General features: G+C 46.4%; 1 protein-coding gene across 1 annotated transcript in view; it reads right to left on the reverse strand.

The window, feature by feature from the left end:
* Nucleotides 1-11,062, reverse strand: part of T265_14960 (hypothetical protein) — a gene marked incomplete at both ends in the record, with an annotated part of 47,892 nt that extends 36,830 nt beyond the window's left edge. The window contains one exon of the mRNA XM_009175991.1: nt 10,944-11,062. Within this exon, the coding sequence (XP_009174255.1) occupies nt 10,944-11,062 (119 nt within the window). The remainder of the gene's footprint in view (nt 1-10,943) is intronic.
* Between the last annotated feature and the right edge of the window lie 3,238 nt (nt 11,063-14,300).

Raw genomic sequence — 14,300 nt, forward strand, 5'->3', positions numbered from 1 at the left:
AAATATTCTTCAAGCATATGGAGTTGCGAACAAGCAATGCCACCTAGGGGAGGGCGAGATGGCTCAGCGGTTTGAGCGCGAATTTACTGACCGGAAGGTCCATGGTTCGAACCCGACCTGTGCCTCTCGACTTCCCCTGTCTAGGCTTGGGCAACCCGGCAGTACCCCAGCCCTTGTGCTTCCTTCGGGTAGCATGGCAGCTAGGCACCGGAAGGGTGTTACGGCTGAACCATACCACCTAGGGAGTTGGAACTGGAAAGTATGAAAACAATCTATGCACAGGTACATTCCTTCGGAATGCCGATTTAAGCTGTTCTCTGAAAGCGTACTTCAAGCCTAAAGTTCCTTCCCGAAGGAGATACCCCATGAAGTAGATCACTATATGTTCACATTCTAAGTTTGTTGATTGACCCTCATCGTCATGATCATGGACAGCACGACATTAGTGTTCAACACTGATGCTTCGCTGCCGTACACCCCAGAGGAGAGGTCGAGTGCACTTTTACATGTGCTTCTGATTCTTTTTCGGCTGACCAAAAACGAAAAGTTGTTACCCCACGTCACAATAGCCTAGAGTATTTGAAAGAAAAAGCAGATATAACTGGGTCCATCTTTGATGGGGAATATTTCACCAGCAGCATCAAAACTTTTCGTGTTCTTTTATACCTTTATTCAAAGTAACGCTTTATCAAACTAGCGGTTTGTTTCATTTTATTCTTCTCACCACGCTGAAAGGCCACGTGACAAGCGCACGACATGACCAACCTATCGTGGTGTGTACACTGAAAACGAGGCGAATGAATCGAAGCCAAACGTTTTTCAATCCTCTCGCTACGAATTCGCTGGCATTACCCGAAAATAGTTGCAGTTTGGAGAAAACCATAGTGAAAACCACAGTGTGGGAGCTAGCAGGAAAAGATTCACTAACGATGCTATAAGATGAGTAAACCGACAGGGAAAACACCACAAAAAAAGGGCTCCGATGCGAAGAACTCCATCTGTATATCTTTGCAATGTACTACTCATAAGGTTGCCCACGACCGGTTTCGCCCTTTTTGGGACTCATCAGGTAGGCGCAGTCCCTAAGAACATTACAAACGAGAGATTCAGCTGGGTTCCAGGTGAGTCTCTCGAAAAACCAAATTAGTTTGCAAATGAGTGTATATTCGCTAACTCCATTTGTACTTGCACTGATATACGTAGGATCAGGTGCCATGAAGAAAGAGTAAGAGTGTGAGCGAGTAGTATGAATGATATCAGCACAAAATCGTCCAAAAAGGTATGAGAACAATTTTAGAAAGGGGTGGTTTATTCACATGGTATCAAGTGCATCCAATTACCGTTTTTGTATGCATAACCCATTTCGCAATGATGGTGAGACTAATGAGACTGGATGCGCATTCTTTGGGTGGGAATCAAGCAACACGCCTTAGCGAGCAAAACGTTAATACGGATACGAAACGGCTGTTTGGTCAGTCACCACTGGAAACCAAGTAACGATCAAGTTACGGTTTTCCTGGGACCGCTGGTCTACATAAGCATCCAAAAACGCCAGTGACTGCTGGCGTCCGAGCCGAACTTGGCGGTCAACAGTGGTGAAACCCTTGTAAGTCTGTACACAGTTGAAGGTCATTGGCGGTTTGCGCAGAGCTGAGCACTCGAGCTACTCATATTCAACAAAATCGTCAAACCTCAGGAGAAGTCACAACAGGAGAGCAGGCTTTGACCGCTCCTAAGTAACTGCTTTTCGGAGGTAAGAATTAAACATTCGCGTAACGTGGCGTAGGAAATTTTCTCAGGAGAATCCTCTTTTACTAAAACATTCGGTGATCCGCAAATGAGTCTGTCTTCAGCCGAATTTAAGTTACGGCTGTTGCATCGAATAAATTAACCCTGAGACAGTCAGTGACTTCTTTATCGTCTACAAGGTCTGTGAGTTACCGCGAGTTTTATTCTTTCCCTGAGCTCAACGTTGACTGAAACCCACTAATCGTTCAGCTGTAACACCCTTCCGGTGCCTAGCTGCCATGCTACCCGAAGGAAGCACGAGGGCTGGGATACTGCTAGGTTGCCCAAGCCTAGTCAGGGGAGGTCGAGAGGCAGAGGTCGGGTTCGAACCACGGACCTTCCAGTCAGCAAATTCACGCTCTGACCACTGAGAAATACTACGGTTTCCCGGTGGAATGAACCCAGCTTGTCACTGGACTGCTATCATTGGTTCGTTGACTGAGCTGGTAAGTTAATCGACAAGATTATGCTTAACCACCTTCAGAAATAGTTACTGTTTCTGAGATCGCATTCTGCTTTACTAACTACTGCGTGTGAAGTTTGAACATACAACAGATTATCACGAGTGCACCTAGAGTTTAAAGTGGCTGAGAGAAACTTACTGGCACCCTGGGTTAACTGCTATTCGACACAATGATTTTACATCCCTGGGATTTCGTATCATTTTATTAGGGTGCGGCTGACTCGCTGCTCTTCAGGAGAAACTGGTCATCAAGCAGAAAGTGAATTAAGTATTTTGGTGCATATGCTACTGAGTGAGGGGTCACACAACAACTACGGGTATGGGAGACCCAAGCGTGAGTTTCGTTGACATGGGCAGTGTGGGCGCCTCCTACACAGCAACTAAATCGTTCAGCTGTAGCACTCTTTTGGTGCCTAACTGCCACGCCCGGTTGCCCAAGCCTAGACAGGGGAAGTCGAGAGGCAGAGGTCGGGTTCGAAACACGGACCTTCCGGTCAGTAAATTCGCGCTCCAACCACTTGGGCCATCTCGCCCACACGACAACTAAAACTCGAAATAGCTCTGGCAAAGCAAATATGAGCGGAACTCCACACTGAACACGACTTCACCCTGGACAGGTCTGAGTTCCGAGGCATTTGGCCGATACTCTTAACATCACGTGTCATTCAGTGTGCAACAGAACTGAAAAGGCTGAAAGGTGGATCATTCAAAAACGATGTTGCTATTATGCACTGGTGCAGGATCTCTGCTCCGCTGAGCTCAAGGTTTTGTCATAACCAGTCATTCCCAAGATCACATGATCCACGAGTTGTGGTGCACGAAGCTCGCCACTTTGTTTGATTACTTACTGTGAAGGTACTGCTCCCCCACTAGGTGTCGGATAATTTACTTCCTTTCATTCGGAGAAAATTTGGTGAACCTGAACTACAGTTTTCATAGTTTTACTTAGTCAACCAATCACCTTGCGTAATTTTACATTGACGACGAACACAAGGCTTCTGATTCGCCTGTCTTGCGAATTCTGAAGAACCACGGGCCCATTTCACAGAGGATGACAGAGTCGAATTGTTGAGAGTGCTGAAGCTGATTTTCGATAGCAGCCCTCATCTTCCAAGAAACACCGAAGTTAGGAAACTAAACGGGGATTTGTTCGCCTCCTCAGGGTGATCAATTTATGTGGTTCCCATCGGTCATCACCCAGTGATATCCATACATCTTACACGATCCGGAGGTGAAATCCCCGAAAGCTATCACTAATTTTATTGAATGTTTGCGGTAAAAGATTTAAAAAAGAATTTAGGGGACGGGTCTAATCAAACGAGCAAAACTGACGGTGGACTGTCGAGTGCTTTTCACCCAGTCTACACATATAAGCTGCGAATCTCTTCTCATATTCAACCTAGCTTTTGTGATCCGGCTCTGTTTTGGGGGTAAAACAGCCTATGAGGTATTTTCATGAAGGAAACTACTCGCAAGGTTGCTGAAAACGCTTCAACAGCCCACGACCGGTTTCGCCCTTCTTGGGGCTCGTCAGGTAGACGCAGTTCCCGAGTTTCCGTCAACCTTGTTCTACTTGAGGTGTTTTTAATTGCTAGCTCCATGCTTAGCTATGGGGCCTTATTTGTGCTTGGTATTGCATTGGCGGCGGATAACATGGTTGGTGCAGGGAGATGACAATTTTCAGTGTCTGAACGGAAAAGCTTTTGGTAGCTTCACTTTTGCAGGTTTTCAAAACAGTACACCTCGAGAATTTCAAGCGACACATTTGGTCTAAGCCCAAGAATGCATTCGGACTATTTATCGAATTAGACAGTGTAGTCTGAACGTGTTACGTTTTAAAAATTTTCACCACGAAAAGTTTTCAAGGTCAGTAGATCTCTGCAGAGCCCAAGATCACAATAAAGAGAAAAGAAAACTGTGACATACCTCATCATCGTGCCATTAGTCGCATTAATCTGCTAGGCTAACCAAACCGGGGGTGGGGGGCAAACAGATCAGTATCGAGTATGAGTAAACACTAGCGCGCCGACAGGAGAAGCCTTTCGTTCGGAGTGTGAACACACGTCGTGATGGATGGCGCCACTGGCTCCCCTGTAATACTCGGGGGCGGGAGCTAAAAGGGTAAAATAGGCGATCAGTGACAGATGGCTACAATTAGAACAATAGTATGAGTAACAAGCGGGGAAATCGAGTGTCCTATCGTTCATCCGGACACGTCAAACTACAGTTGAATTCAAGGCATACCGACCGGTGTTGAGCAGAACTACGGTTTATGTGACAGCAGTGAGATGTGGGAGTCAACAATAAAGGTGGCAAAAAAGCTAGTGGTGCACGCCGCAATCTACGCTACTACTATCAGACGCGAGCTAGTGCATCTCACAGTTGCCGGACGTAGCAACCTAAATTTTGGCAACACTTATTGATTGCGCCCAGTCAAGTAAGTTCAAGCAAACGCTGCCGGTGTGTGCGCGCGCAGCAGTGCAACTACGTGCTTGTGAATCTGCATGTGCGTGTGTGTGTGTGTGCAGTCGCGCTAGAAAACGTAAGTCAAATGCAGAGGAGAGATTTCATGTCTTGCGCGTGACAGCCTGATAGACAGGTATTAATACAGACACGCCAACAGAACACCGGCGATGGTGAGACAGGGAGTGAAAGGTGAGGTGGGGCGTGTGAACATGTGGGCGCACGTGCGTCTATCAACACGTGCGTGTGGTTGAAGGGGTGGTGTAACAACAAGCCAAATGACTTTCGATTGCGTGCACACGTGCGCGCGGAAGATCGCGGAAAGACGGGAGCGAGTAGTGGTGTCAAATTGGTGGTGGATCACATATCTCCACAGACGGAGGCTGTGACAGGTCATTTTTTGTCAGTCGGGTAGTTTATCCAAGGCAAAAGAAGGCAAACAATAAATGGCGGGCGAATTTTGAGTACGACATGGTGGAGATGGCTTCATTACAGATGGCGCGCAATGCGATCCGTTAGCAAAAGTAGAATTTCCCCCAACAAAAACGAAGACCTGAAGTGGTGTAGTTCACTTCGATACCTTCATTGACCCTGATTTGGAACCGAACACAAACCACATAACAAAAAAAGCATGTTTTTATAAAGGAAACTACTCATAAGGTTGCTGAAAACTCTTCAATAGCCCACGACCGGTTTCGCCCTTCTTGGGGTTCATCACAAACGAGAGATTCAGTTGAGCCTCTCGTGAAAACCAAACTGATTTGCAACTTAGTGTATTTCTCGAAAAAAGCATGCTGTTTACAAGTTTCATGTTAGGTTAGTACCCGGGAGGACACAAAAAGAGCGAATGCACATTCGCTGGAGAACGTGAGAAAAACGCTGGAACTGAAGCGCTTGCGAGCGCTGCTCGCAGACAAAAGTCTTCGGAAAGATTCATGAAGGCCGTGACCAAACAGTTCTCGCTTTCGTTTCTTTTCACCAGTTACCTTGCATGGTTGTGTGTAGCTTCATCAAACAGTTACAGGAGAGATCCTGCAGCTGACGTTATTCAGCTCTTGGACGATGACTGGCCTAACATATTTATATCGTGCGTACGACCCTCTTTCAGACCATTACCCAGTTATAAAGCGAGGTTAGAGACCGGTAATACCGTCCGTTCTAACCACTACCATTTACCCAGTTTTTTTTTCGTTTTGAGTCACATATAGAACCAGTGGACAAGGTTACGTCAGCGAAAGTGATTGAGGGGGTGATCTCACATCTCGCTGAATCTCAGACGGTTTCGCAAAGCGACCGTGCAGTATAAGTCGTCCCAAGCAGGACATAAAGTCAACAGTTGGACAATCACGGCTAAGTAGTCATATGCAGATCTTGAAATTCTAACGCCGTGGATACGTTATCTGCAATCCGTTTTGCATCAGTGACCACAACCGCAGCACGATTGGTGCGCACTGTGATCCTATCCCTTGGTCTAAAAGTAACCAAGCTGGCTTGATGTCTAGTAGCAGTAAACATACTCCACTGCGAGGAAACACGCATTCGCACACTGTGTACACAGTAATATACCTCCCTTTCACTGTCATAATCCTGTTACGGTATCATCATTGTGACAACACCACGGTTGAATACCGAAGCAGCCAACACAGCAAAAACACTGTCGAAATTCTGTGACGGAACTCAGGAACAAAAAATATTTGCTTTCGAAGTGAGTCACATGATAAGACCACCCGTGAGACCATGCTGCACCGGACTGAAAAGTGCGAGTAACAACAGGAGACGTGGGTTGAGGCCCTGAAAAATGTAAACTTGGTCATGCTGGGGTCTTCACAACGCACATCCGGATAGGTGAGAAGTAAGTGTGAACGATGAACAGGGACGTTTTGTTTTGTTTCTGTTTCATCTTCGTTAGCCTAGTCGCTTCAGTCCTCGTGTATTCCCAAGAGTTTTATCACAGTTAACCATTGAAGAAACGTCACAACTAGATAGGTATTTTCGTTTTTGATTAGTGACGTTTCGAATACCTCGGAGTGACAGTCAATTGGTCCGAATTCAAATGGCTGATGAAAAAAGAACTGACAATGGGAAAATCTCTTCGCACGCAGCGTCTCACTGTAGGCTCAAGGAGTAACGTGAATCATGCATCGTTAAGTGAACGAGCAACGTGATAATTGACTTCCAAATCCGTACCACAATAGGAGAAAATTTATCCGGTTTTTCAAGACGCTATATTCGACAGCATGATCTTGGACATGCCACCAAATGCCACAGGCCAGATAAACTACCCAAGTGAATCAAATAAATTCTGCTTTGTAATGTCCTTGCGCACTGTTAGGTAATTAGCAACGATGTTTCGAACGCTCCGACGATGAATGTAACAGGCCCCCTTGAGCCCTGAAAACGATGGCGAGGTCAGAAACGACGAGACAATAAGAATCAAACAGTAACACCGAGTGTCAGGTAGGTTGCCTTACCGACAATACACCGGAATATCGGCAATATGGATGCCTTTATTGGTTGCTGATGAATCTCGAGGAGGCTCAGTAGTCAAGGGGCAAAAATACAGACCGGAAAGTGCATGGTTAAAGCCCAACATGGATTATCAATTGCTCCTTTCTAAACTTGAGCAACTTGACAGCGTTTCATTAGGATTGAACAGCAGTTGGTACTGAGAAGGCGTTCCAAACGAACGACCATTACTTTTATTTTTCTGTAAAAAAAATCATTCAGCTGTAGCACCCTTTTGGTGCTTAACTACGATGCCACCCAAAGGACGCACGAGGGCTGGGATACTGCCAGGCTTCCCAAGCCTACACAGGGGAAGTCAACAGGCAGAGGTCGGGTTCGAACCACGAACCTTCCGGGCAGTAAATTCGCGCTCTAACTACTGGGCAATCTCGCCCCCTTATGTACTCGCTTATGTCTCTTTGCGTAGTGGTGAAACGTTTCTAAGCTACTTTTAATCTCGGTCAACAGATCAACAGTCATCTGATTAAAAGCCGGGCTTACCTTAGTTTACCTTGTTTCCTCAAGCTAAGCCACCCTCACATTGCCAAGTAGGCAGGACCTTTGAGTAAACTGCCTTTAACGACGGTGGGTGTTTTGCATTGCGGACTGTCGAACAAAACGCCAAGGCTGGAGTGCCCAGAGGTAAATACTCTGGACGACCGCCGTACTTCAGCCTCAGTCACAACTTCTATACACTACTCAACACGGTATTTTCACGCCAGTTTGAGTACTACCTAACAGCTGCCTACACTGCAGCGCAGCATCTGACCCAAATTGCAGTGGTACTTCTTACTCAACTAGGCAACAGACATCTTTTTGAAGATGTTCTATCGCTGTATGTTTTACACCAGAAACTCCCATACGCGACCCCAACTCAATTGGTATAATTTCGGAGAGTGAAACCGCGAAGGTGGGTTACCTCCTGCCAGAATCAACTACTAAGTTCGACCAGTAATAAGCTGGAAGGGTTCTATTAGCAGAACAACGTGAAGGGTGAAAACGAGCCAGAGGCGGTCAAACGATGACTTGGCAGCGAAGGACAGGCCATTACTATCAAACTCGGTTGCGCTGATCATTGGGGTCTTCCTGGATGTGGATCCCGAGACGGTCCACATCAATGGTTCGAGACATTGTCAGACATGGCCAAGTCGCGCCCTCAATGACGCACGTGCATCCAAGCTTTGGCTTTCAATGCATAGCTCTCTTCCCGATCCCCTTACTTCGAGCCAGAGGCGGTCAAACGATGACTTGGCAGCGAAGGACAGGCCATTACTATCAAACTCGGTTGCGCTGATCATTGGGGTCTTCCTGGATGTGGATCCCGAGACGGTCCACATCAATGGTTCGAGACATTGTCAGACATGGCCAAGTCGCGCCCTCAATTGACGCACGTCATCCAAGCTTTGGCTTTCAATGCATAGCTCTCTTCCTGATCCCCTTACTTAACAGTTCATCCAGTGACAGTGTTGTATTTACACACAAATTTATCAGCTCCCGTCCCCAATATGCAGCTACCTACCCCACCTCCTCAAATCATCGGTGAACGAACCTGTAGCAGCTAAAACCACTGTACGACAAGTACGGGGTTCTTACAGCTGATGATGGCCTCTTCACTCTGATCACGCCAGTAGTGGCGCAAACCCCAATTAGCTTTTTTTCACGTGGACAAACTTCTGGGTGAAGAAAATTATTCAGCATGATGACCGTGCTCACAGTCTTTACGACCATCTCTAGGGGCTCTCCGAAACCTCTGAATGAACATTAAATATCGTCGCAAACAGAAACCCTTATAAAAACTGGAAGAAGGAAACCAGCATCTGATGAACATGGTGGTGTATGGATGTCATTCAAACGTAAAAAACAGTTCAAAATACTACGGTGGCACCGATGAATTTCGGAAGCCTGAAAACTAGACGGTTATGCAGCAAGTACCACACCGCTTCAACCTGCAGGCTCAATCAATAGTCGATAGTTTGCTCAAAAGAACGTCATCATGAGGAAAGGATTGAACAGCTAAAATATTCAGAGGTACGGCGAACTGAAACGCCGCAGATACCATGTTTCCGTCGCAAGCGAAAATATAGTGTACATAAGATGTTAAAGCCAAATAAATCGTATTCTGAACTATTCATAGGTGAAAATATGACAATTATCTTCACTGTGGACTACAAGAAACCGGAATACGCACCAGCAAATTTAGCACATTCCTACGGACAAAGCAGCATAGCTGATTTCACGGATAGAGAAAAACGGGATCTATGTCCAGCTGGATAAACAAACTCAGTTTTTACCCCATACTTCTTTTCGGCACAAAATCCCAGGTTCACTTGAGGAGGGCGACAAAAGTGGTGTGATACACGGGACCAGAAACCCGACTGTCTGGAAACCACTCAGTACAGAAAAGGATAAACAACTCAGTTTTTACCCCATACTTCTTTTCGGCACAAAATCCCAGGTTCACTTGAGGAGGGCGACAAAAGTGGTGTGATACACGGGACCAGAAACCCGACTGTCTGGAAACCACTCAGTACAGAAAAAGATGGTTAGGAAGAACGGACTCAACTGCCCGATAGTCTTTCTTCCTTGGCAAGACCTCATTTTCCTCCTTGAAACGAGTAGGCTGAAAAGATCTTCAAATGTCGCTTCAGTACTCTGAGAGTGGAAACAATCGTAGCCTTGCCGTCGCGATTTAGCCCACAATAAGGTCAGAAATTCAATGTTGGAGACTTACGATCAACTAATAACGCACCATCAGGAAAAAAACTGAACAGAAGGACTGAAGACTTCAGCTCATAACTCAGTCGCCTCTCAGAAACAAGGAAACCACAATCCTCACGTTGTATGCCCCTAGCCAATGTGAATAAAGCTGGTGGGTAATTGAAAACTTCACTGTCAAAGGTGAGGGCCAGTGTTGGATTGCTTAGTCTGCAGGTGGTCATAAAACAAAACTGGCAAGCAATCGAACAAGAAATCTTGATTATGGACCCACGCACACATTTGAACGGGCCTCAAACCAACGACCTCCCACTTACCAAGCGAAGGTTCTGTCAGCTACTATTAGCTGGGACGCTCCTCAATATCAAGCATGCAGTTTGGCTCACATTGGTTCGCCACAAATCTGCAAAACGGACTACCCCTTTGGTTCTGGTCAGTGGAAATAAAGAGCAAGTGACTTCTACAATTGAACATGGACTGGATGACGCTGTGAACAGACGTTGCTATCGACCACGCGTCACGGCATCAGCTATCCGGGATAGTCTCGGAGCCACTCATTCTTCTGTAGGAGTAAGCTGCCATAAAAGTTGTAGCCTGGCGCTCAGATCACATTACGTATACATGAAGCACGTGAGAATCTTTGCTACGCAAAAGTTCTCCGCTGTCTTCGGTGGGTGACGCCGCTGACGAAACCTCAAAACGGGCATCGAGGGAAATCGATATAACATCAGGTTTTGTTTTCATTAATCGTCATCGGCTGCAAACCACGCAAAGCTGTACAGAGGTTCTAGCTGTTCTAGGTTTGTGCAACGACAAAGGGGGGGGGGGAACAGGAGTCGATAGCGGTGCAGCGTACGCAGTAGCTGATATCGATGACTGGTGAATCCAAAAGCTTTCAATGGGTTGTTTATTCGTGGAATGCACAGGAAGGAATGTTGTCCGTTGATGGCAGCAGTTTTGACGCATGCGCGAGACTGAGCAGACGACCTGGTTATGTTCGCCAGGGTACTTAACCATGGATAGGTTCCACCCATTCGGGGACCAGTGCAGCCATCTGCTGACAGTGGCTTCCATATTTCGCCGCCAAACACAGTTTGACCTCGTCTGGCTGGTTTCCAAACTCCTCATGGTGATAAAGAGAAGTAATAATGGTCTTTCAGCTGTAACACGATTTCAGCGCTTAGTTGCCATACCGCCCGAAGGAAGCATGAGGTTTGAGATACTGCCAGGTGGCCCCAGCCTAAACAGGAACAGTCGATATGCTGGGGTCGGATTCGAACTACGGATCTTGTCAGTAAATTTGCACCTTAACCACTGAGCTATCTCGAGCTCATGGTTGTACGAGGAATTTAAACCACTGGCATGGTACAACCTATTGAGTGCAATTGAATCTTCTCCTGTGTGCGAGTTGCTTCCCCCGAAAACTATCCGGTATTCCCCAACTTTACTGATCTGATGCTTCCATCAGAGGCGGACAATGCTTCGAAGACAATGATGGTGAAGAACAGTGCCCCGGTTCCTGACTTAACACCATAAATTGCGTTGTAACAATGAATTCTCGACAGTTAACGGAAAGGGTGACATCAAGCCTAAGCCATAGAAGCTGCGGATTTGCAAAAATCACTCCGGCAGTTTCTATCTTGATAGCAAAATCGTTCTTGCTCCTACTAGCGGCAGTCATGCAACTACTGAGGTAACCAAATGTTTACCACCCCAACTGGCTCATTTGCATGCGTGAGTTTCGAGCTTGAGTCAACCTAGTCACATGATACCAACCTGCGCGTCACAGGTCTGAAGCGTATATCAGCCCGTGAGGCAAGCTCAGCAGGGTTATTTATTATTGTTCACATAAGAATGCAACTACAGCCTGGAAGGATTCTGTCAGTTGCATACACGAGGCCTGTGAGTGAACGCCCAGGAAAACTACAAACCTACCAGCTTTAGGGGCTGTGAATGAGTCATCCATGCTCGTGCTGATGACGAATTCGGACGGAAAATGGAGGACAGCAGCCTTGTGTGACACCACCAGTCGCGATGAACCCAAGTGAAAGCTCACAAGAAACCTCAAGAACAAACCAGGAATTGGAGGAGAAAGCGGTAAAGGTCGAAAATTTAAGGCGGTCATCCTCGCACCACCGTCCCTAGGAGTCCAGTCCGATATTCCCTGTCCATCTTTCGAATCGGCGTTTTCGCTAGTGAAGCGTCTTTTTCACTCATTACTTCGCTAGGAGCTGTCTTCCTTTGGCAGGTCGATCGAATTACATGAGATTACGCACGGTTGTTTCCCGTAGCGAAAGTTTTCTCTATCTCCCAAGCTTACACTATCTACCAGAGCTCGCCATCATTACCTACACCCATTTGCTATCTCAGGTCCGCTTGCACCATAGTACTTTTGTTCGCTGGTACGGATCAGGATTAGTGAACTAACTAATATCCTCTACCGTTCCAATTCAATCGGAAAGTCGGACAAACCACTTTGAATGGCATATATATGGCTCTTTTCCAGATGGTCATACGTTAACCATATGACCGTTACTTCGCTATAGACAGTATTTGAGTTGGTTCGGATCGATACTGCTGAACTAGAATAGTGCTTCGAAGATGCTGAATTGATATACCTATTGTCGACTTGCGGTGGCATGAGGAAAATCGAATAACAAAGCGTGATCGCACTAATGGGTGATCAGAATCAAGTTGTAGCATGGCAGAAGCACCAGTCTGGAATTGTAGCACTTCACCGGTAGCTGACGACCATTAAAGCGATAGTACGATTAATATGCATTTGGTTACCAGGTTAGACGATGCGAACGTTTGCGTTGAAAATTTGTGCTACTAACAAAAAACTGATTGTCAATGAGAAACTGGAGCTGCTCTCCGTTATCTGTGCGGCAACCATTGACAGGAATATGCGTCCAAAGGAGCAACGACCGACCTGGGAATTCACATCACCCGCAAGGATGACTTCGTTAGCGCTTCTTTGATTAGGCAGTCCGGAAAAACCTCGATAGAAAGTATCTTCCTCGACGTAGGAACTGCAGTCCGTCAGGGAATCGGCTGACACTACACATAAGCGCCGGTCGCTTATCCGGGTGACATTGAGTTGAATGAGCAGATGGCGTAAAGATAGTGGTCCACACGAACCGAGCGCAAACTGGAAAAATGCAATGCCACATATACTACGTGCCACTGATTCAGGATCACCGGGTAACTAGAAAGTAAAATGAGGGGGAGCGGGCTTCGTCGTGGGTGCTTCAGTAGAGTTCCGTATGTGTGCTTTGAAGATGCGGCATGCATCAAATATAAAAGAGTACACGGTTGGAACGGGAGTTTTGTTCACTACTGAGAAATAGAGCAAGAAGTGTGAAGCTAATATGCTGCACATATTGAGACGTTATTCTGGTTGATTTTAATGGACAGGTACTTCGAGCTGGCAGTCAAATGACCCGGCGATGTTTGTTTGCAGGGTAAGAAGGAATTCAGGAAGGATACACGCAAGCCTAAAACGAGAAAGAAATTTACTTAAGGTAGCCCACCGTGAGCGAGTGACAAATAGTTCCGTCCACGAAACAGTGAGTGGGTTTGATTGGGAGACCCTGATCGAAGCCGATGACTCCATTGTCAGACCCGGTTCGATTAAACGGGCTAGTCCAGCCTGTGTGTGCAGGATATAAGTCATAGATGTGCCTATTCACGTATCGCTGGATTCGGAGGTGAAGTAATGCCGGCGTTAGGTTGATTACGTTGCGTCTGCCTTGCAATACGTATTATTCTTTGAGGATATCTTCCAGAATAGTAGCTTCCACAGAGTTGAGAGAGGAACACGCCATAATCTTGCGTGCAGAGCAGAAAAGACCGACTTGACAGTTTTTGGTTTGTCTAGGGATGATCGTAGCTTCTCCCAACCTGCTTTGGACATCTTCAGCCACCCATGTTGTGTGAATCAAGTGGGAAACCTAGTCTCTTATTTTTTATCTGACCAGTTGAAAACTTTGGAGAACAACCCTTCCCATTCACCAGGTTTTCTACTTGGCAGTCGTCACCGACTCTGTGAGTTGAGCAGTTTTTGGACTAAGGCATCAGATAACAGGTTACAGACTTGACTGTTTTGCTGTCGGTCTGGCTGTCCTGAATGCATGACAGATACTGCCTCGGAAATTTGTAAAAATAATAAGTTCTTTGTATCCTCGGACTTCTGGACGTGTGAGTACACGGGGAGCTCACCAAAATGTTCCATACACAAAGCGGTGTCCGTCAGGGGTGACCACTCTCCCTGCTCCGATTTTACTTCGTGACCGATGAGATGATGAGACGAACGCTGGAAGGTATTCACAACTTCAGTGTTCAAATAGCCTCTGACGAAAACCTT

This window comes from Opisthorchis viverrini, assembly GCF_000715545.1.
Source record: "Opisthorchis viverrini unplaced genomic scaffold opera_v5_303, whole genome shotgun sequence".
Classification (NCBI taxonomy): Eukaryota; Metazoa; Platyhelminthes; class Trematoda; order Opisthorchiida; family Opisthorchiidae; genus Opisthorchis; species Opisthorchis viverrini.